Source organism: Amphiprion ocellaris, chromosome 7, assembly GCF_022539595.1.
Source record: "Amphiprion ocellaris isolate individual 3 ecotype Okinawa chromosome 7, ASM2253959v1, whole genome shotgun sequence".
NCBI classification, from domain to species: Eukaryota; Metazoa; Chordata; class Actinopteri; family Pomacentridae; genus Amphiprion; species Amphiprion ocellaris.
In genome coordinates, this window is record NC_072772.1 from 27,964,966 (window position 1) to 27,987,934 (window position 22,969).

General features: G+C 42.1%; 1 protein-coding gene across 14 annotated transcripts in view; it reads right to left on the reverse strand.

Moving 5' to 3' along the window:
* The window catches only part of robo2 (roundabout, axon guidance receptor, homolog 2 (Drosophila)), a 270,858-nt gene that overhangs the window by 10,017 nt on the left and 237,872 nt on the right, over positions 1 to 22,969 (reverse strand). For 5 of the 14 annotated variants that reach the window (XM_055012027.1, XM_023274733.3, XM_035950224.2 and 2 more), the window contains 11 exons: positions 21,508 to 21,632; positions 21,252 to 21,423; positions 20,033 to 20,221; positions 19,183 to 19,209; positions 16,205 to 16,247; positions 12,142 to 12,269; positions 10,988 to 11,260; positions 9,862 to 9,987; positions 4,365 to 4,524; positions 1,897 to 2,160; positions 614 to 828 (listed from right to left, as the gene is read on the reverse strand). In XM_055012027.1, coding sequence (XP_054868002.1) covers positions 614 to 828; positions 1,897 to 2,160; positions 4,365 to 4,524; positions 9,862 to 9,987; positions 10,988 to 11,260; positions 12,142 to 12,269; positions 16,205 to 16,247; positions 19,183 to 19,209; positions 20,033 to 20,221; positions 21,252 to 21,423; positions 21,508 to 21,632 — 1,722 coding nt within the window. The remainder of the gene's footprint in view (positions 1 to 613; positions 829 to 1,896; positions 2,161 to 4,364; positions 4,525 to 9,861; positions 9,988 to 10,987; positions 11,261 to 12,141; positions 12,270 to 16,204; positions 16,248 to 19,182; positions 19,210 to 20,032; positions 20,222 to 21,251; positions 21,424 to 21,507; positions 21,633 to 22,969) is intronic. The other 9 variants (XM_035950225.2, XM_035950226.2, XM_035950235.2 and 6 more) reach the window with 3 other exon arrangements.

A 22,969-nucleotide genomic window follows, 5' to 3' on the forward strand; every position in this document is an offset into this window, starting at 1 on the left:
TCCAGATTACAAAGGGATAGTGAAGCCTGGTCAGTATGAGAGTAGCAGTCCAGAACCCAGCTCTGTGGCTGCAATGTCATGCCCTTCATATGTCCCCCTAACAGACGGCTGTAAAAGTTTTCAGTGAGTTGTAAAAATGGAAATGGTGCCTCTAGTCTGAAATAGAATATGCCGCACGTGAAATTTATTTCAAATCTCCTCAGGAAGATATGGGTGGTGCTGGCTCTGGAACTGTGTGCGAGTTAAATCACAGTCATTCTCCCCTGCCTCTCCCTCCTCTTAATTTCCCTCTCACTATCCTGTTTAAAATTCATGGACTTTCTTATCTCTTTTTTGGAAATGACAATTAGAATTCCCCAGAGTCGCCAAAAGTGCTTTAAAAAACTTGATTGAGGGGCACTCGGCATGTTCACATAAAAATTAACACATAGCAAACTCGTGGAGAACGTGTCACGTTTTACTGTAAAACAAGATGGAACAATAATATGGGACATGGATATATTTTCTCCAGAGACGAGAACAAAAACAAAATGAATAAAAAACTAAATTATAATATTGTTAACAAAAAAACACCTGAGCCCAAATAGCGCCGCTTGGGAATCAGCCACCTCACCTGTTAAAGAGCTGTCCAGGTTGTCCATGCTAGACCCTGGTGTGTGCTCAATACCGCGGGGATGCCTGGCTCCGTAGCCTTCATCCTCCTCCTCATCGTCCTCCTCCTCATCATCATCAGGCAGGTCAGTCTCCAGGTCGGAAACCATTGTGCTCGACACGTAGCCCACTGGAGGAGCTGGAGCCTGAGGAGGAAGGGAGCCTCCTTGCATGTGCCTGACAAAGAGAAAAAAAAGACAGCATATTAGCCTATATGAGAGGATGTTGAGCAGTGATGAATGCACAGAATAAAGAGAATGTTCAACGCTTTCTATGCCACATGATGGTGAAAAAACAAGGATGTATGCGTAAATGTAGAGCTAATCTCACAGACCCATGTCATGTGAGCTGCTGAATGAATCCGGACAATTCGACTAATTCTACAGAGCTGCTTGTATGCTAACACAATGACCTGCTAATTGCTGCTGTGGATGGTACAAAGGCGCGCTCTCCAGGCCTGTCGACACACGGCTGTCACCTCAGTGGCAGCCTGCTCTGCTGACAGCCACGTTTGTTAGAGGAGTGCAAAGTCTTTGACGCGGTTTGCAGTGGGAATTGGTTGTAATTACTGGCCCACTGGTGTTGTCAGAGATGCTCTCTAACCAACATAGTCATTACTGGGTAACATGACATCTCCTTCCTGACAAGGCTTCCCCGCTCCCCCCCTACCACCACCACCACCCACTTCACTGTTATGAATGAATGCCAGTCTCTCATTCTCTCTGCGTTGCTGACAGAATGAAGCATGGCCTTCATCTGACTTGCATGAGCACAACAACAATGGAATGTGCCGTATGTGTGTAGGGGCAGTAAACAACCATGGGTAAGAAATTGTGTCTCTTAGAGTGAGCAAAATACAGTAGTCGCCTAAGTGGTAGCATGAGCCCATTAAAGTGGAATGATTAATGGGTTTATCTCTACTGCACACACAGTTGACATGAGGAATACTGCAGGACCAAAATAAATCCTGGCAGCAATAAACAGGAACAGAATGTACAGTAAGCATTTTAAAATGACAACAATGCATGTATTATCAACTAAAACAATACATCTGTCATCACAGATAGACAGACAGACAGATAGACAGATAGATAGATAGACAGACAGACTGACAGACAGACAGACAGATAGACAGATAGACAGATAGATAGATAGATATAGATAGATAGATAGATAGATAGATAGATAGGTAGATAGATAGATAGATAGATACTTTATAATGCTATTTATTAATGCGGTGTTTACCATGTCTGTTTTGCCATGTCCAGTTGGTACGCTCTGGTCAGCTCATCTAAATGTGCCTGGAGCATGGGCTGCATCTCATCTCGAGGAGAGGGGGTGAGAGTCGCTGTGGACTGCTGCCCAAAGGACACAGCAGCTGGAGAAGAGGCCACCCCTCGGATGGGCGGAGTGGGAACCCTCTCCTCCTCTTCCTCCAGCTCATCCTCCATGCCCTGGTGAAGATACGTCTGCACAGGCATGGGTGGGCCCCAACCGTCACTCTCATACCTGAGGGAAAGATATATGTATACTGGTCAAACATTGCGGCAGTTAATACAGGGAATTCATTAGCCAATCTTTACTCTGATCTACGGCTATAAGTAGTAATTATTTTTATAGTCTTGCATAGTCAGACCATTCTGCAACACAGATTGGTCTGGTTGCACTTCATTATTATTCTGCTACAGTGGAAGAAAAAGCTTTGGCTGGTTTGTAATTCTTTAAACCTATTTTAACCGCATTGGGCAGAGCTAAACAAAGAATGCAGCAACGTGCCACCGCAAAATAGTGAACGTGGTGGAACGTCTGTACACAGGGAGGTGAGCGCTGTTATCAAAATGGCTAAATCACTAAAGGACTTAATTCACGACCTAAACCCTCAGCGAAACTTGAAATTTTCCATGTGGAGAGTTGCTGCCTGGATGTTTTTTGATGTTCTTTGCCATTGTGAAAGGGATTTTCAAAATGGTGAGACAGTAAAAGAGAAGGAGAAAGGCTTGTGAAAAACCCAACACCAGTGGCAGACTTATGCCCGCTGTCAACATATGGCAAGTCAGACTATTATTAGTTTTATAACTATTTTCCAAATCATTCGAACAATTATTCTACCTACAAAATATCAGAAAATACTGGCAATTGGGATGCTGAAATAAGACAATGTTTGGAATTTTTGCTTAAACTGTGATTCAAATGAATCAGAATAGATGGTGATTAATTTCTTTCAATGGACTAAAATATGACTTAAACGGTAAGCTGTTTTAGCTATTGTCTGATCATATATAATTGAAAATTGCCACACCCAAAAATGAATCACATATATGTAACACGACTCGCTGAGTTAAAAGGCTTCCTTATTACAGAGGAAAGAAATTGGAAAATGTATACTATGAGGTGTGTAGTATTTTCAGTGCCTTCAAATGTGAAATAATAACTGAAGGAGGAAGGGAAAGCAGACAGCATAAAAGGATAAATATTTTATTAGAAATTGCTATATATGAACATAGAGCTTTGTGACCTTGTCCAACGTTCCTAAGAATTTGTTATACGACAGTCCTGAGTAGAATTACAGCGGCTGTCAGGCTTCACTTCCTCGTAGCTGTGCTTATACATGCTGAAATAATACTTGCCATAAAGAAAATGTTCATTAAAGAAATTTGTCAGTGCACACTCCATAGGACATAACTGTTTTAATCTGCTGCCATTAAGAGCAGCCTCAGATTTACAGTGTGCGGGACTCTTCATTTGCCAGATAGCCTATTAAAGCAGATGACTCTCCCAGATTGGAAATGGGAGTGTGAGGACATCGCACCTACTGGACCAAAGAGAGAGACACTCACAATCACTTAAAAAAGCTTCTGCTGCTTCGTACCTTAAGTAGAGTGTGTTTGAGCTAATGTTAGATATGCTACACCAAATGAAACGCTAAAGAGACTCAGCTGATCCAAAAAAAAGCCATGCAATTAGTGTAAGAGATTGGTATTGCATCAAACATTTACAAAAACTCAGGTATTGCAGCCTCAGTTGGTGGGAACATACATAGCATATACATCTCTCTCTCACACTCTCTTTATGAAACAACACTAATATGATTTTTCCCACTGTGGAATCCAGCAAATAGATCAGTTTGAAACCATCTGCAAATGTAAACACTAGCGAGCAGCAGGAGACAGCTAAAACACGTCTTTATCATTTATTTTCTACTCTTGAAATCAGCCGCATACATTGAAGACAGACATCAGCAAAGAGTTTGATCTGCATCCATCTCTATATGAGTTCCTGTGTAAGTGAGCATGTGTGTGAATCTGGCTGCCTGTGGAGACTATCCACACACCGATCCTTCACTTCTCTCCACATGTACAGTAGCAGAGTAATTAGCTGCAGAGAAAACAAAGCTTAACCTTGTTGTTGCTAACAGAAATGTGTGCTGTTGCTAACGTTGGCGCTGCGTCTCGTTTATTGCAGCAAACAAGACACGAGATGCTCTGCTGCGTAGGTGGGCAGAAGAGGAATATACAGCAGAGATCCGCCTCAATCATAATCTATCAAACCCGACATTGTGGGTGTAATGCAAAGCTAGAATTTGTGTCTGTTTATTTTCCTGAAACTAAACAGACAGTAGAGGATTTATATAAGAAGATACGACCTACAGGTGTAAAGGTTATCGTCCGTTCATAGCAGAAGTATGTATTTGTTTATAACATTGGTGTACTTACCCTCCTCCTTCATGGTGCTCATTTGGATAATGGTCCATCTCAGTGCCGGGGAGGGGGTGAACTGGGGGAGGGGGCAGGGGAACATTGGCCCAGTTGGACCCGTTGGCTTTAGCAGGTTTGGAGCCAGCCTTAGTTTTCTTCTTCTTTCCTCCCTTTCCAGCTACAAAAAGGAAGACGATGCATTCAGTCACTGAAAATTAGATTGCTATGCGAAAATCAATTAAAAACTAATATACAAGTGGGGTAGCATTGCAAATTACAGTAGCAGCTTTTGCCATGTGACAAATGTGCATTCTAAAGAAACTCAATTTTGTCCAAACACACGGCTTAGATTGCAAATCCATTTGGACTCGGTTTCAACACACCCTTGGAAAGTTGTACACAGTTTCACACACAAGATTTCAATGGGCTCCTGCCTGTCAGCGCTTGCATAGAAAACCTCAAGGTTGCCTGATGAAAAGCATGCTTCCATTGATTGATTGGTTGAAAAGACTTGAATCTCCATAGAAACAGAGAACGGCAGTAAACGAGGCTGAGGCAGACCTTTGCGCTCCACCCATCCCTCAGTGTCCCCTTTCACACCAGGCTTTGGGCTCCACAATGAAATATCTCACTTCACAGCATCATCATAATGAATGGCTTGTGTAGTGTCAGTGTGTCCCTAATGGAATTCACTGAGTCTATTACTACTTTCATTTCTTTTATTACACTGGAGGGCCGCTAACCCCATCCATTTCCACTCATATCCTTCCAACACCAGATTCTCCCCCGTCCCATCCATCTTTATAAATCTGCCAGCCAGGTCAATACTGAGTTTTATATGATTTGGTCACTATGGAAGAAACCTTTTTTTCCCCTTTAAAGACATTTGACTTCAAGTCCAAACTTGTTTTTAAGCTGAAATATATAAACAACGCATATTCTGGAAGACGAAGACATGCTGATGGAAAATAACTCGTATTAGGTTTATATAATCGTACAAAAACACAAACAAAATGTATTTCATAAAGTATTGAGTAAAAAAATGCATTTATTTGATGATTCTATTTTCATTTGTCACTACTAGCTTGTGTAATAATTATCTACTTGCTGACACATGTGAAAATACATTTTCATTTATCATTTAAATATACAAATCCCAATAGCACCAGCTGACAAAAAACACAAAACAGAGATGCTGCAGTCTTACAGCAAGTGCTACAATAAAAAGAAGATTGTGAATGAACACTAATATTAAAATACGCAAGATTCAAAAAGCTACAAAGTTGAGACAACAGGTCACAGAACATATTATACATCTACTGACCATATTATGTATAGCATTGCTACATGTTATATTGAATTTGTACATTAATGAAGTCATAATAGTAGCAGTTTTCTTACGTGAATAAAAGTAACACTAAATATCCTCTTATATCCACAGCAATGAAGTATTTTTTTAACATTAATAATAATGAGTAGACATTTAATTTATTCTAAAAATAAAGGACTCTTTGTCAGTGCATACAACATCCCTGCTGCCATCATATTCTGAGCTAAAAAAGTGCAAACTATACATTTACATTTTTGTTTACTACATGTCATTTTGCCTTGTAACATCCTTTAGTTTTAATATATAATCTTCAAGTTGTGCAACCCTGTATCATAGCACTCATTGTTTGAGCAATAAGTTTGATTTATGTATATTATTTTTCTTCATGCTTCTTAGACTGTGCATATGGAAGAGATGTAAGAAGACATACTGTACAGTATTTGCAACTATAAATCAATTTGTGGCAGACCAAACTGTCTCTTCAGGAGTAAACCCTTTACATCTTAGTCCAGAAAATACTTCAGAATGACGTCACCGGCCACACAGACCAGTGCGAGCCATCTTTGGGAATCTCTGTTGAGCGCATTTGTTTGTATCATCTGTTGGTTAGCCTTTGCTGCCAAAGGCCTGTAATCACTTTTCCCAGTGCTCTGAAAAAGCTGCCAGTATTGCATCTTGTGCAATGTAACATCATGCACTCTAATATAATCTAATAAACTAACTTGACTCAGGCACAGTAAAGAGTATATCACTGTCATCAAAATAAATTTACAGAAGCAATGAGGCATATTTCTATTGATTTTCATGAAAGCCAGAAGGGAGAGCAAAGAGAAAACATGGTACAGTTTGTCTTGAGTCCAAAAAATTGTGATTATGCTACTATTAAAACTTGTATTTGCCAGCATGAAAAACAAAAGCATTTCAGAGATGAGCATGGTAAAAAAAAAGTAAATCGCGGTGCATTAGAGGAAATTCAGGCATGAGGAGATAGAAAAGGTGTCAGAATAAGATTAATGAAGAATGGAAGTAATAAAAGAAACAACTGTAAGCCCAAGGCAGACGGCACCACAGTGTAAGTATAGTCTGAAAGTAATTGGGTTTCCTAATCGCACCTCTGGGCGACGCTTGACTTTTACCAATAAATGGTGAGCTGACGTGATTGTTCAATCATCTTTAGTCCCTCTACACAAGACCAGCCATCAATATTGTAAATGAGCCTCTTCTAGGGAAGGATGGTCTGGCACTGGTATAGCAACAGCTCAACCCAAATATGAAAAATACAGAGAGACGCTGTGGCTAGAAGCTACACAGGAATTACACAGCGAACTCATCTCCTCTGACAAAACTGGGCCTCTCTTCAAAGGGGGACTGAAACTAAATATAGATTCAGCTTTGGGTATTTATACCCAAGGTTTGGGCACTCCCAGCCTATAACTGTAGGGCTGCATAGCCTTGAGCTTGCTTTGTTTTCATTGGGTGCATCAATGCTGAGGGGGAAAGCCACAGAGCAGAGACTGGAGAGGGACTCTGCAGCCAGATATAACTTAAGAGTGAGAGAATATAGAACTTAAAGTCACGTATCATTTTTTGCTCAAAAAAAAGTACACAAGATGTTACATAATGAGGTGAGATGCAACATGTATGGACAGTATGGGAGCACAACAGGTCACATACAACCACGGACTTCACAGGAACGTGGACTTTGTAGCTTTGCAGAAAGGCTTGGCATGAGTGTAGGGGAGCAAAGAGTCTTCGGGGTCTCTCACTGCTTCAGAAAACTCCAGTTACCTTCTCTCCCCTACACTAAGAAACGTTTTTAATGAGCAGCTTCATGTCCCCAGTGGAGATCCATGCTATCATGAAAGCTGCTCTATTTCTGTTCCTTTTCATCCCGCTCTCCTCCTTCAGACCTGACATTCATTATTCCTTCCATCTCCTTAGAGGGAGAGCAAAGCACTGTAACTTCAACTTTCCCCCCCTTCAGATGCTGAGTTTACTTTGGTTGAAGTCTGAATCAAAGCCGAGCTGGTGCTGATTCAAATTCCCACCACTGGTATACGTTGCAATACACAGTACATTTCTTGTTAAATGCATTCACTTGTATGGCATCATCAATACATGTGTGAATTATTTAAATATTTTTTTAATTTAAGAATTTAGATCCTCTTTTTTTCAACTTACAGTGCTTTAATGAAATACTTAAACATTTTGGGAACTACTGCTGTTCGCTTTCTTGGTAAGAGTTGAAAAAGAAGATTATTTTCAAGTCTGTTGATGCCAACTATAAGGTTAAGCCAGGAGACATTAGCTTTTGTCGAATAAAGAATGAAAACAGGAGGAAACAGCCAGCTTGGACCTGTCTATGGGTGGAAAATCTGCCAGCCAGCACCTCTAAAGGTCACTAATTAACACATTATATTCTGTTTCTTTAACCCTCAGAGCTCCGAGCGGTTTCTGGGCGTTCTTTGCTTCTGTGACAAATTCAATCACTTGGGCTCATTTCTCGCTGCAATAAAAGGTCCAGCTCCCCTATAGAAACAGCACAGCCATGGCTAGAAATAGAGACAACTCAAAAATGTCTTTGTGCAGTATAACAAAATTATAATGGCATAACCTCTAAAAATAAAAAGAAAGAATGTGCAACATTTCTTTAAGTACCCACAGTTATTACAAATATTGGGAAAAAATGTGACTCTGCATAGTATATTTATTTTACTGCTTATATTTTTAAGTTGTCTCCACATTTGTATCCTATCTGTCTAAACACAGCCTGCAGTTCAGCCAAAGGTTCCTGGATTTTTGTCACAAAACTGTTGGTCACACCTGACTCACTAATGGCTGATGAATTTTATATATATATGTTCTGATTACTGGAGAGGTTACTTTGACCAAATTTTAAAATGATACATAGAATAAAGCAATTTTGATGAAAAATTTGATCTTCTGTTATGCAGCAATTTTTTTCTTGCAATTTTCATGACGCAACAGCAGGTCTCAAATGACTGTAAAATCAAAATTGAATGATTCTTCCTGTTTCTACAGTTTAAATTGTGTAATTTAGATGGATTTTTAAAAGATAACATGCCTCTCAAACCCGATGGTGTGTTTTGGGGTTAATAGATTTAATCAGGACAAAAAAGCAAGTATACAAATAACAAGTTGTGGTGTAATGAGGGACTATAAATCAGGCAAATTGCGTCGTTTGTATTATTCTTCCCATCTAACTCTTAGCACGAATGCAAATAAACATATTCCCCTAAAATGTCAACCCATTTCTTGAAGGCATATTCTTACTGTTGAGCAGAAATATATCTCTTTTCTCTTCTTCTCGTGAAATTATAATATTGCATGTGCCAAGCCCAGCCAGAGCTGTCAGTGACCTGTGTGTCTATAGGAAGAATCTGCCTGTAAGGCATGGCCACTTCACATCCTTCTCTCCAGCCCACTGTGTGCCAGAGCATTGAATTAGAGACCAGTTAAGGCAGTGGCTTGTAACTAGATAAAAGAGGTGAGTGGAGGGGAGGCAGGCAGAGGGCTGCCTTGGTGTCCTATAAATGACATTGTAATTCTCTGAACATGGGTTTTAGTGTAGTCGGCCACCATTAGGGGAAGAGGGGAAAAAGGGAGGTATTTTTGCCACTTTACCCAGCCAAGCATCTCTAATGGTGTCTGTGTGTGCGTATATAGTCCACTCTGTCTGAAAGACTCCCTCTGCCCCTACTCCCGTCTGCTCACTCACACAGTGACAGACAAAGCCTTCCCGAGGACCAGCAGTTACGGCAGAAACCAAGCCTTCGCACTTGCAGCCATGTTCTGTCAGAAGATTATACGACTATTCTTTCTTTTTCTCTCGCTTTAATGTCCTGTTTCTTTATGCTCCAATAAGCTGTCAACCCCTATCATAAATTACAACATCTCTACATACAGTAGTCGCTGTTGTACTCAGAAGGCCATATAACGAAGAAAAATAACAAGAAAGCATTCACAACTGGAGGCGGGGGGAGCTGAGTGAGCAAAGCCTTGCCGGTGAGGGAGAGGGAACGTGTTAATAAAATCTGCCTTAGATCTCAGGTTTGTACATGCAAATAACAGATCAATAAAACAATTAAGACACAAGTCAATCATAAAGTTGGGCGGAGGAGCAGAGTGTCCCAGTCTGCTTAATTCTCTGCTGCGTAAACCAACCTGAGAGACTGCCGCTTCGCTCTGAGCTGTTGTGAGAGCTGGTGGTGCTGAAATCTTGTGATTGGTTGTGTGGTATTCTATTAGACAATCCCTCGGCCAATCGGTAGTCAGGAATGAAAAGGAGGGCTACAGTGGGGGTTAAAGGGCAAAAATCACAGTGGTATCAGGTGATTGGCAGTTAGCACAAGCACATGCAGGCATGCAGTTAGAGCATCGAGCAAGCAGGATATATTCAGGATTCATACATTCGACAATCAGCACTTATTCAACATTTCATTTGTTTTCTGATATGTGTGCAACAGACAATACATTTGCTGGACAAATTGGATTTGATGTTGATTTGAAAAACATGGTTCTGATTTTTCACAAGACTCTTCTTAATTCACGAAACGAGATAAATGACTCAATAGTAGAGATTTTATTTCAATATTTGTTCCCCTTCTGAGATACATAATCATGCATAATCATATTTGATCATACGTCTTAAAATAATGCCACGGAGAATTAGAAAAGTAGTTTCAAAGATTCATTGCATTAGAGGGACTATGTAAAAACTATAATTAATCTGTTTTAGACTGTTGGAGAACAAGATTATAAATATGTATTAGAATACAGCCGAGGAATACTCATTACACCTAAAGTATGAAATTTCAGCCGGCTTTAAAAAATTCCGCATCAAATCCACAGTAATTAATTTGGATTATTTTCTTAAATATTAGTCAAGCTAAAATGGATTGGCAATTACTCTGAAGCTGAAGGAGGAGTGGTACCATCGTGGAAACTCAGGAAACAGCAGGAAAATGGATGGAACACTTAACTGTAGCACTCCTTCAGGAGATGTTTACTTAACCTTGGACAGAAACCAAGATGATGTCTGCTGGGGTAAAACTACTCTTTTACAGACAAGCTCTTCCCACCACAGTGGGGTTAGGAAGGCTTTTTGGTGGAAAAGATTAAATACCAATGGGCTGTCCTGTTACAAACTTGTGGTTCTCGGTTAAATAATCAGAAACAAAGAAAGTTTTGTCTTTAATGTCACACAAATGGCTCTAGTGGACATATTACCATTCTCTATACGGCAACAATATTCCCACTACTGGTAACTGCAACACTTAGTGTGACTTACTGTTGTTGCAGGAGTTCTTGTCGGGCAGGGAGTAGCCCAGGTTGGCCATCTCCTGCTTGGCCTGGAGCGATGCCTTCCACTGGGCCTCAGGAAGGTCCACAGCCAGCTCATGGATGCTGCTGGAGTGGAGAATCTGAGTGGTGGCATAGGGAGTGGCCTGGGATGTTTGGCCAGGGCTGTTGTAGTTCGCTTTGGTGGTGAAGTCGATGCTGCTGTAGATGGCTCCATCAGAGAGCATGGTGCCTGTTTTATCCCCTTGTCCGGTGGGGAGATCTGGGAAAAAGGAAGCGAGGGGATGAAAAGGAAAGCAGCCTTTTTAAAAATGGCCCCCCTCACCTGTAACCTTGTGGTATTGAAATTTAGATTTTTATAGCTGATAATAAGAAGAGGAAGGTCCTATTGTATATCTAGCTTTGAATGACCAGGGAGTATTTGAAATCTGGGTCTTGGCACTTTAAGGTCAACTTGAATTCTTAGAAATAGCACTTCAAACCTTCAACGTGGTGAAGAAAAACATCCAGTTATTAATGACTTTCAACCCTTAGCCTCCTGTTCTCCCTCCACATATCATCTGGATATCTCACTAACCTCCCTTCTCTGTTCATATACATGAGGAATAATGCTGCTGCTCTGCATGTGTGTGTGTTAACAGAGGGAGAAGAGAGAGAGAGAGGTAGGGAAAGAGTTTGCTCTCCATAGAGCATGGTTTGCATGCCCACTGAAGGGGAGATGATGTAGAGCCATGCCGGAAGTGTCCGCATCTGCGCCAGTCAAGCTGAGCCTGTCCTTCACGACTGGCTGCTCAAGACCATCCTTTCAAACAGCCATCCACCCCCTGCTCCTCTGCCTGTCTCTCCCCTCACATTCTCTTGCTCTGAGGTATGGACTATGACACCAGGCTGGACTGTTTGCCATCACTCAGCCTGGTGACAGTGGAGCCCCTGTTGTTAATGCTCTAGCTGTTCTCTGATGTGATATATAAATATGTATCTAGTCGCACACGTTATATGCATATACTTACACATCATGCATGCATACATGTACATGATGACAAACAACAGGGGTTCTGGAGAAACAGAAAAAGGGAGGGCCTTCATCTTTCATGTTTTATGATCTCTTCTTCAAAGTGGGTGAGACAGCACCGGGGCACTCACCTCCTCGACCAAAGTTAGTCAGATCATTTGGTCCCCCGGAGCTGCTGTTGACAGGCAGGCTGGTCGCTGGCCAAGAGTCCGCTAACCAGGGGTAGCCTGGGTCACTGGCGTTCAGCAGGCCTGGCCGACTAAGCAGAAACAGGATGAAACACTGGGTTAAACATTGGCTGTGAAATTAGAGGGTGTTTAGTACATGAACATCCCCAATTGCTTATTAAGCTAATTCTGCACTACATTACAGGATTTAGAAATATTGAGTAACAGCATTCAACAGTGAAACAATGTGAAGACAAAAAAATCAAACCTATGTGTAAATGTTACTTTTCACACAAGAATATGTGTTTGTACGACATAAGCTGATGAAACACTTCTAAAGTCAAGGGAAATACAATACAGATATGTTTGTTCTCCCACTAAGTTGGAATTCCTCCAGGCAAACACAGCCCACTATTCCTCTGTTTCTCCTGCTGTGTCTTTGTCACATTCACTGAGTTATTAATGCAAAAGCACACGGTGGGGACGCTAACGCATGCATTTGCTCACTGCACACATATGCAGCAGTACATGCTGACACCCACATGCATGTGTTTCCTTATCCATTAATATCTTGTACTTTCTGCTGTGTTTTCCCATCAACCCCTCGTGGTGATGTCCAGACAGTCTAAATCTTATTTGATGAGGAGTCAAATCTCAGCCCTAACCCTGCCATGATGCTGGTGGGACGCCCGCATGTGGGAGAGGGCAGCTCTATTTAACAGGTGTTGTGTCCCTCCTGAGGGGGTGAAAACCATAAAAGCAGCCATCAAGACTTTAACCTGTCATGGGTGACTGCTGGGCGACCATTAGGGCCACTTTACTGTACAATCACGTCTGAGGCTCTTTACCATGGATTACACAGATGGAGTTAAATGAGAATGAAAGATGCAGTTAAATGCCTTTGTTTATGTGTCAGTTCATTGACACTCCACTTACCAGTGAAATGGATTAAAATGCAAACCGAGTATAAGAATGTGCAATTGCTCGTTTACCTCAGCAGAAAACGGATACAAAATAAACACATTTCAGCAGACTAAAGACTCTCAGCTAAAGTGTTTTAAGTACTCACAGCACGCACCACTTTCAGTCCCCGGCAGTGTTTTATGTAACAGATTACAGATACATGTGGCCACGAGAAGTTGTGGAACACAGTAGTTACGAGCCTGACCGCCTGATGGGGCATTTTGTTTCAACTCCAGAGGGGTGATGTGTTGGCTCTGAGGGACTCAGAGGGAGTCGAGCCCTGAGGAAAGGGTAGGTAATGGGCGTGCTGCAGTCACTTTCTGCCTCAACCACAGGTTCTAATGAGAAGAGCTGTTCCATAGTGGGGCGACTCCAAATGAACTGCAGCCCTGGCAAGCTAAGAGCCCTCGCTGTGGTTCCTGAATGCCAAAACAGGCCCTCAGGGGAGACAAGTCATTCAAATTGATGGCTGTGCATCAGACACATGCATTTTTATAGGGTAATATATCTCACCTCGTCCTTCTACCTCAGATTCTGGCTGCTGTGTTACCCCACTGCCATCATTCTCTCTCGCCATACAATCTTTCCCTAACCCTATTTTCTTTTATTTTTCCCCCTTATACACCTCCTCCTCCTTCCTCTCCTCTGTCTCTTGTACGCTTAGCATCTGTCAGGCTGAAAATTCCAAACGGCTGCAAAACAAGAGAGCATTTTTCTCTTTTGTTGACTCCAGCAAGGCTGCATGCGGTCAAAATTAAAAGACCATGGCTTTGTCTTGTCACTAGTCTCACTTGTCCTGTGTGTTCCAGCAAGTCCTCCCCCAGCGCACTCAAGAAAGACCATTTGAAAGACAAGGAGCTGACAGTGGAAATGGCTGTATCGTCCTTGTATTCATCACACAGCGGTATTTCTGCTAAGGATAATTAGTATAAGACTGATTTCAACTGGGGATATTTGTTAAATGTGTGGATGTGTGTGTGTGTGTGTGTGTGTGTGTGTGTGTGTGTGTGTGTGTGTGTGTGTGTGTGTGTGAGACAGAGAGAGAGATTGTGGGGTAATGGAGAACGGGTGGGGGATAGACACCGGGTCATATGTCTAATGAAAAGTTGACACTTAACTTTTAATCCCTGCCCAACCTAGGATGGATGGCAACCTTGGCAGATAAAATTTGATTTGGAGCATCTCTCCTTCCTTTTAGACATTTCAGTTACTTCTGATGAGTAGGAAGGAAACCATAAATACTACCTATGATGGCTGACACTGAGCTTCCCATAAATAAGCCAAGTGAGAGAAATTAATTCCAAAGCAACTTCATAAATCAGCTGTTTATGGCCCCACAGACTAGTGGATGGAACTTGGATTAAAAGTCTAGACATTAGCTAACACGTAGAGCAATGGGAAACACAGATTACTTCCTAGATTAACTCTCAGGCTGTCATTTTGTATTCAGATCCAAGGATGTAAAGGAATCTCCATAGCAACTGTTAGTGAAACCTGTTCACTGCAATGCTCAGCCTGTTCTCCCTGCTGAGAGGAGTGGATCTGCTTTGCTAAAAATATTGATCAGTGCTGAGATAGGAAGTTATTACTACCTTCTAATTACCATCTCCCTATTGGCAGGAGGATAAGGAATGAACCCTTATCGGCTTTTATCAATTTCAATTGAGCAGCCAAAGTCAAATTGTCCAGGTCTACCAATCTGGAGCCTATTCATCTTCCATGAATCATTTATTTTGTGATCGATTAAATGTAATTGTTCAGTCAGAGCAATTTGGCAGGAGCCAATGAGAAACTAGAAACAGACGTGGCTTCATTTGCTATTGTCTAATTAATGCAATAAACATCTCATGCAACAAATGAACACATTTTCCCGAGATACTCCACTACATATTTTCACTCTCAGGGCAGATGGGGAAGTTGCAACACCTGGGATTTGATGGCACCGGAATAACTAATGGATCAGAGGCTTGTGTTAGAGCCTCAGAATGCATCCTATTCTAGTGTTGTGAAAATTGAGGGAGTCACTGCAACTGACTAAAGATATGACAAATATAGAGCACCAGAAATACAGACATTTCAAATCCCATTCACTGGAGTGAGAATCAGAACCACTTATGCGGAAAATTGAAGGAAAAACACTACAGCAGAAAGTAGATGAGAAACGGCATGGCAAGTGGCGTGGCTAATTCATTAAGAGATTGCTGGCAGCTCACAGAACAACACAGGCAAAATTGTGCATTGTGGGATCTAGCCATATGCATAGAAAAATGGAAAAAACAGCATTAAAAAAAAAAAAAAAAACACAACCAAACTACAGAATAAGACATATTCCCAAAAGCCCAAAGACACGGAGGGTCAGATTTAGCTGCAATCTCTCACTGAGTGTTTGAGATCTGGAGGTTTTACCAAGTCAGGTGTGATAAGCAGTAGATAGACAGAAGCCTCTGATTCTCAAGGGAATCTCTTGAATACCCACAAAGGCTCAGTAACTGGTGTCATTGAGATGTGCCCTATTCACTGTAGCCCCTTCTCTCTTTCACTAACACACAGTGAAATGGAGCAGGCTGTATGGGGGTGCAAGTGGGGTACCTCCACACACCTCTCCCCTGGGTAATTATTTTTACATTATTACATGTGCTCAGATCCCAGCCGCCCACGCAAGGTGACAGGCAAATTTATCACTCCAGAGGGCTCCGGGGTTGCCTGTAGCCAGCAGCGGAAGATAAATGACAAAATAAAAGCACTCTCTGCTTAAATTGTTTCTGTTAATTCTGTTGAGGAGATTTATGAGTTCATCTATCGATGCATGAATGGAGATGTGGTAGAAATGCATATTTGCACGCCAGTTTGCATGGTAGGCACACAACAGGTATTGGGTATCTATCAATCTATCAGCCATTTATCAATGTTGGAATCAAAAGCCGCTTGTTGTGAACTTCATGCATGACTGTGGAGGACAAGTTGCGTAAAGCTTAGGACAGAGAGAGTTAAATAATACTAATGGGAAGGTTGTATTTATTTGCTAATGATGCGACACAAAAATAGAAAATACAGGGACACTCACCTTCCATTGCTCATCAGACCCCCATCAACTCTCTGGAATGTCACTAAAGTCAGAAAAAAAGACAAAAAATCCAAGATATTAAGTTTTTCTAGTGTAAAACAAAGTAAACAACCAGGATTTGTTTCCATAATTAAGGTAAGATGCATCTTTTCAGTATTGCCCAGTTTGTCCTTCAACAGCTACATTTTCATCTTTACCACCTTTTCTTGCACAGCTAGATAGTTGATGGATTCACTCGGGGGTGCAGATGTCCCTCTGAATCCAATGTCGTTCATGAATTTCTCTTTTTTTAAAAAGTGTAATGATGAAGACTGCGTATTGCACTGCTTTGCATAAGTGGATACGTCATGTGTTCCTCAAGGACAAGATGCCTGATGAGAGGGAAAACTCATTTCATCTTTCTTATTTTGCTGCTGAGTTATTATCAGATTTGTGATTAAATCTCAGCCAAAAAATGATTAGAAAAGGCAGAGGGCTCATTAATCACATCGGGTTTTCTATCCACAAGCATAGAGGCTGAGTTACTGATCCTTTGGCTAGCAGGGCTCCCCAGAAGCCATGCATGTGGCCTGTTCCATTACAGTGATCTATAGATAACAAGGGCCGCTCTTTGTCAGCTGCTAGTAAAACTCTGTGGCTGAAAGTGAGAGACGGCTGTGATTTCCATTTCATCTCTGTTGCGATGACAAAACAGCAGGGAGAGTTCTATGCATGTATGGACTTCAATGGATCACAGGAAACACAGAAAAGCAGCAAGAGTTTTGGAAATCACCTCATACCGGTGGGGAAAGAAAAAAAAGAGAGAGAGAAGGGGGAAATAAGAGAGCTAGTCGACTAAAGAGAGAGAAGGAAAGCTGTTAGTAATTTGGCTCATTTGTTCCACAGATGGAGATTAAAGAGAGAAGAAGGCTGAACATTCCTCTTCTCTTTTCTCTTTCATTCAAGTTGATTCCACAACAAGCCCAGGCATGGGCAAGAGAGGGGGCTTTTCTGTGGGTGACGTAGGAACAGATGACAACGAGAGGAAACTCCCACAATAGATTACAGAGGCTGCTAACAAGGCATTTTAATGTATCACCAACATTACCTAAGCTTACTTAATCCAATTCTCTCCCTCATAAACACAATTTGAGGACTGTAAACGAGAAAAGCACAATTTGAATTTTATCTAGCGTGCATGTTGGAGCATTTGAGAGTTTATTTACTACATAAAGCAACTGAATACCAGCAGGTGGAATTAAAATACTTAGTTTTACCCAGATAAAACCAACACTGCAAGTCTGTCAGAGTAAAATATAGCTTTGAAAACTCCAGACAGGAATGACATTCTTTATTCAGTCAAAGCCAAAGCCATTTCTCTTTGTTCCCCCACCACCAAACTTGCATTAGAGAATACTCTGTTGTCTGAGTGAGGACTGACAGTAGAAGGAGGTGGAGGCGAGGGGAGGCTGTGCTGCGGGAAGGCCTCTGAAGTCCCTATCTGTGCTCAGGCACATTTCTGGGCTGCTGTGGAACACTTTTATGTTAGCCAGAGTGACATGGCGGCAGGGCTGTGCTTCTCGCCTCTGTCTCCAAGATAAGCACTTTCTCCAAAATGAATACAGATTAATCCCCTTTAATAAGCACTGGTGGGGGTGGGTGGTAGGGGCATAATCAGCATATAAAAATTCCATCAAATCTCATTCTTGCTGGTAGTGTGAATCAACAGTGTTATGATTTACTTCTCGTGTACTGACAGCTTTAGGAGGCCGAGGCAGGACACTCTCGATACATCAGCTAATTGTCAATACAGAGAAGCGCCGCGGTGTAAGACTCTTCAGCTGCACTCTGACTCATATTCAAAATATCACCTCGCTGTAACTCTATAATCTATGCCGCGTTTGACCTTGTTTTGTGCTTGCCATTCAAAACTCCTTTGTGAAATAACCTGCTTCCTCTCTGGCTTCTCTGAGGTGTGCTTCTAATTTAAAACCAGACAAGTTACCCTAACATATTAATGTCTGTCATAATCTGTTGATACAGCTGCTGTGGAAAGGCCAGAGTAAATTGAGTTTTTGGCTGTAGGCTCCACAGGGATCACATAGCTACATGTATACTTTACCAAAAAAAGTTACTAGCTAAAAGGTAAATCCAGGAAAGAGAGGGAGGGGCACTGAGCTGACCCCTAAAGCACTGCAACACTTTTAGCTGTGAATTATTTTACAGTTTAAAATTTCTGTTCAGACCTATCTACTTGGTATGACTGAGGAGCTGCTCTTCACTCAGTCTACTCCTTCCACAGACAGCCAGATAAATGATCTTACAGTGTTGGTGCCTCTGATGCTTAATTCAGCGAAGGGCAGACACTGAAATATAACACTGTTACCCATCAAAGTGGCCCATGAAAATGCACAATTTAGCAAAGGAAGTCAAATACATATAACCACAGCAGTGGGGGAAATCATCAGAAGTAAACAACCCAAAATTAAACAGAAGGGAAAGGGGGAAAAAGACAGGAATACACCACCCAGCTGACTGACACCCAGGGAAAACAGATATGTAAATTACAACACAACCAGAGTCTTTAGAAGAAGAAAAAAAGAGGAATATGATTATTTGAAGCAGAGGAAAATGGATGATCTTACCCCGCACCACAAAAATGCCACAAAGAAAGATACACAAGACAGAATGAAACTGAATTCAAAAACAAATAGCCACAACAGACATACACACAAATACTGCACGACATGTAAAATAAGGCTGTAGGTTGGGCGAGGAGAAGAATTTAAGTTTGCAGATCATGGCCAATGGCAAATTGAAATTTCTTTGACTTGCATATTTAATTCTCTGACGGGTTAAACTGTGCTCATCAGTATGAGGTTCCAAGTTGCATTAGCCATGACCAGAAGTCTGACAATCCAAGCAAATGGACTATAAGCGGGCAGGAGATGGGTCTGCGTTCAGGTGGGGGGTGAGGAGACGGGACAAATGAACAGTACCTGCAGGGGTGAAGGTGAAGGACTGAACTGCAAAACAAGAAGACAGAGAAGTTGTGTGTTAAAAGCCTGCAGAGGTAAGCGGTGCTTTAGGGGTATCTGCACACTAGGGACCGGGTCAAGCTGAGAGGCGCTGAGGGGGTCAGAGAATATGAAACCACGTCATCACCCAGTGTGCAGAGTGACAGCCAGGAAGCAGCCAACTCAGAGGCCACAGAAGTGTAGAGACGGTGGCACAAACAAAACAAAAACACAAACACAGAAATGCAACCAACAGAAATGAAGAGTAAATTAATCAAACTAACTTACAGCTGCTACTAGACATATTGTTACCAACTGTGTGTCTTATTAATAAGGAAAGATATAACATGAGATTGCTGTATTGCACTGACAGCAGCACTTAAGTATCACTTCATTAACATTTTTCCTGTAATTAAATCTTGTACTGTTGTCAGTGTGTGTGTGGACTTGGTGGTTGCTTGTATTGACTGTGGGTCATTCAGTAAGATGTCAGGGTCAGCGTGAGTGGGAGGAGAGCTGGACGAACTCCGGCTTCAGTGACCAGCAGAGAGTCCAGTCTGCCCACTCGGCTCCATCACCCTGGGCTAATAACCAACACCGTAGGTGGATTTGTCAAAAACAGTAGCCCTCTGAAAATGATTCATGTTGACATCTGTCTCCCTGTAGAGCTTTAACACAGCAGCCATCACTAGCAGCTTCTAAAATATTTCATCAAGGCTGCACTCATCAAGACCGAAAGGTGATAATGAACTAGGTCTTACTCTGAAGGAGAAAAAAATCTATGTAAGTAGTTTGTTAAAGCAGAAAAGCAGAATGTATGTGGATGTCAAACCTGCATAGTTGCTCAGGCCCTTTCTCTTCTTTCTCCTCCAGTACAGCCAGATGCTGAAGCCCATGAGGATGACCCAACAAGCCCCTCCGATCCCGGCAATAAAAGCAGGCTGCTTCACCACATCAGTTATCTGCTCTGTGATGCTGTTGTTCCGGTTTCCATGTATAATCACGTCCCGGAACTCTTTACCTGAGGGCACAAGGACAAACAGGCAACATTAAAGTGCTGCTGTGTGGAGAGCTACTGGAGGGAAACAGGATACATCAGCGCTGTTGTGAATCATTTGAATCTTCAAGGTGAACGTGAATGGGCTTGGAAATATTTCCCTTTTTCATACCTATAGATTACATAAAGACAGGGTTAGGGGCTAGATTAAGCTCAAAGAAAGTAGGTCTGATGAATGTCAGCTGAGGTATTGACCAGCAAAGCAGGACATAGATCTAAAGGATGTGCAGAGAAATATAATGTGCAGACTGAAAGGACAAAGCCTAAAAGCTATAACAAACCCCCAGGTGAGCAGGTTGTTTGCTTAGCTAAGCCCCTAATTCACTCCACTGTCGGTAAAACACACCATACGAAATGAGACGAGAGGACCCTGGACTGTATTGATCTCCAATCACAGCTCAACCTTACTAGCTTGCTTGACACTATTTCTGGCAGCCTGGTAAGACTCAAAGCACAAACTATGTCACCACACGCTGACAGGAACAGATGCACAGTTATGAAGATAAAAACATCTATATCTACGCATATGCCCATGCAAAGTTGCACTAATCTATATCTGTATATTACTATGTAGCCGAATGCACACATGCTCATCCGCAGACGAGCAAAAACACAACATATTATAACCACAAGCTTGAGGCTGTGCTCTCAGAGATGGATTATGTGAGTGACACTGGGGAAATAAGAACATGCTGCAGGCCAAGCCATCAGTTATGGGTCAAATCAGGCACAATCTGCCACAGCTCCACATAAATCATATGCAGTCAGGCCACATATCAAAATAATAGTGCTTCAACAAAAACCCCATTTGGTAATTCCATGTCTTTCATGAAAACATTCACAGTATTTGTGTTTTTCCTGACATCATTCACTGACGCTGGCTGAAATACAGTGTTATTCTTTGTGAAAACCCCTCACATCATTCATTTATGTGAGAAAAACACTACAGCGGATGTTGAAAAGTTGTGATTCCGTTTTTATCGATCGGTCTTACCAATGATAATAGGCTGAGGTTCACTCTTCACTCCAACCCCTGCGCTTGTGCTGGCAGCCACTTCCACATGGTACACCACTCCCACCTGCAGCCCACCCACCACCACCGAGCGTATGGCCGCATCCACCGTCTTATTTACATGGAAACGTGTCTCGTTCCCCAGACACCAGATCTGAAGCAGAGAGGGAGATGCAGTTGATTCCATTTGGCTTTGTATGAGATAAATGAAAATCCATGCTGACTCGCTGGGACGAACCTTGTACTCTTGAATGATGCCGTTCTGGTGGTCTGGTGGAGGAGGGTCCCAGGAGATGCTAATGGAAGTACTGTTCTGGTTTCCCACGGTCAGGACTGTTACCTGCTGAGGAGGAGCACTGGGAGCTGAAAGAGGAGGTACAAAATGTCCAGGTCAACAGACAAATACATGACTCCACATGTCCAGACAAAAGAAAAAATAATTAAGTGCCACTAACAAGAATATTGGGTACTGTGCATCTGGGTGTATTCAAACCGGAGTTCATAAATATGCAACCACAAGAGGACATACACAAAAAAAGACGCATATACAGACATTCACATTCATATTTCTCTGACTGATGATATGTTGTACTGATGGCACACGTAACTGAAGCCTGTCAAGATGTTTTATTAGAGGGGGATTTACATGAAGTCCAAGGCAGATCTGACATGGCCATAGCCTGTCTTTAGCATTTCACTATGATTTAATAAATCATCCTCTGCTCCAGCCTTGTAGATTTGCACAGAGAATACTGCTATTGATTTGTGGAATGATGGCCTGGCACAGTCAGGCAAGTGCTCTCAGTCACGCTAAGACCCCAGCATTAACCGAAACAGGGTGGCATGTGGGTCAACGGGGCTTATAGGATGAAGTGCAGGCAAGAAGGAATTATGAAAAAAATACATTTTAGGAGAAGGGAACAAGGTCTCAGTAAACATATTGACTGCTTCCATCGATCGACCAGATGAAACTAAAGCCAGTAGGTAAGGATCAGAGCGATCAACATGTAAGTGAATCGGCTCCATCCACAAGGAGACAAGGAGTAGACAGAAACAAGACAAGTCCAAGCTTTAATAAACCTCTGTTGTTATTCTGATGGCACCAATCTTCTGACCCCACAAGGGGTAAGAGGAAAAATAAATAACAGTTGGCCCAACTGGATATAACGTTTTAAAAATAATGTTTTCTCATTTCCACAGCGGCTGGCAGGGGAGAGGCACCACAGCAGAATACTGACAGGTCAATTACTCCTGGGCTGCCTCTCCCTTACCTCACCTCCATCCAAAATGGCACGTGTCACCCTGTAAATCTGTGCTCATCCCTCAGCGCAATTGGCTACACCGGCCCCCAGAGAGCCAGAAGGCCCTGGCATGATAGAAGATGAATGGGTCCAATGATGAACCCAACACCTTGGCCAGATTAGAAACAATCTACCAAGGGAGCATCTGATCGGCCATCATGCTCAGGCCTCTCCAACGCTGCATTACATTCAGGTGACAAAGTGCTGGATTGGTGCGTGGCAGCCATCAGAGACAATGTCGTTCAAAGTTAATGTTATGAATGATTTAGCAGCTTATTATCATGCATATTTGTGCTAAACAATACACATTTTTCATTAGAGGCCTCGGAGGCTCTGCTAATAGAGCCATTAGCAGAGTGATGTATGGCAGGCAGGAATGTGACCCCCTGTCTCTCATGC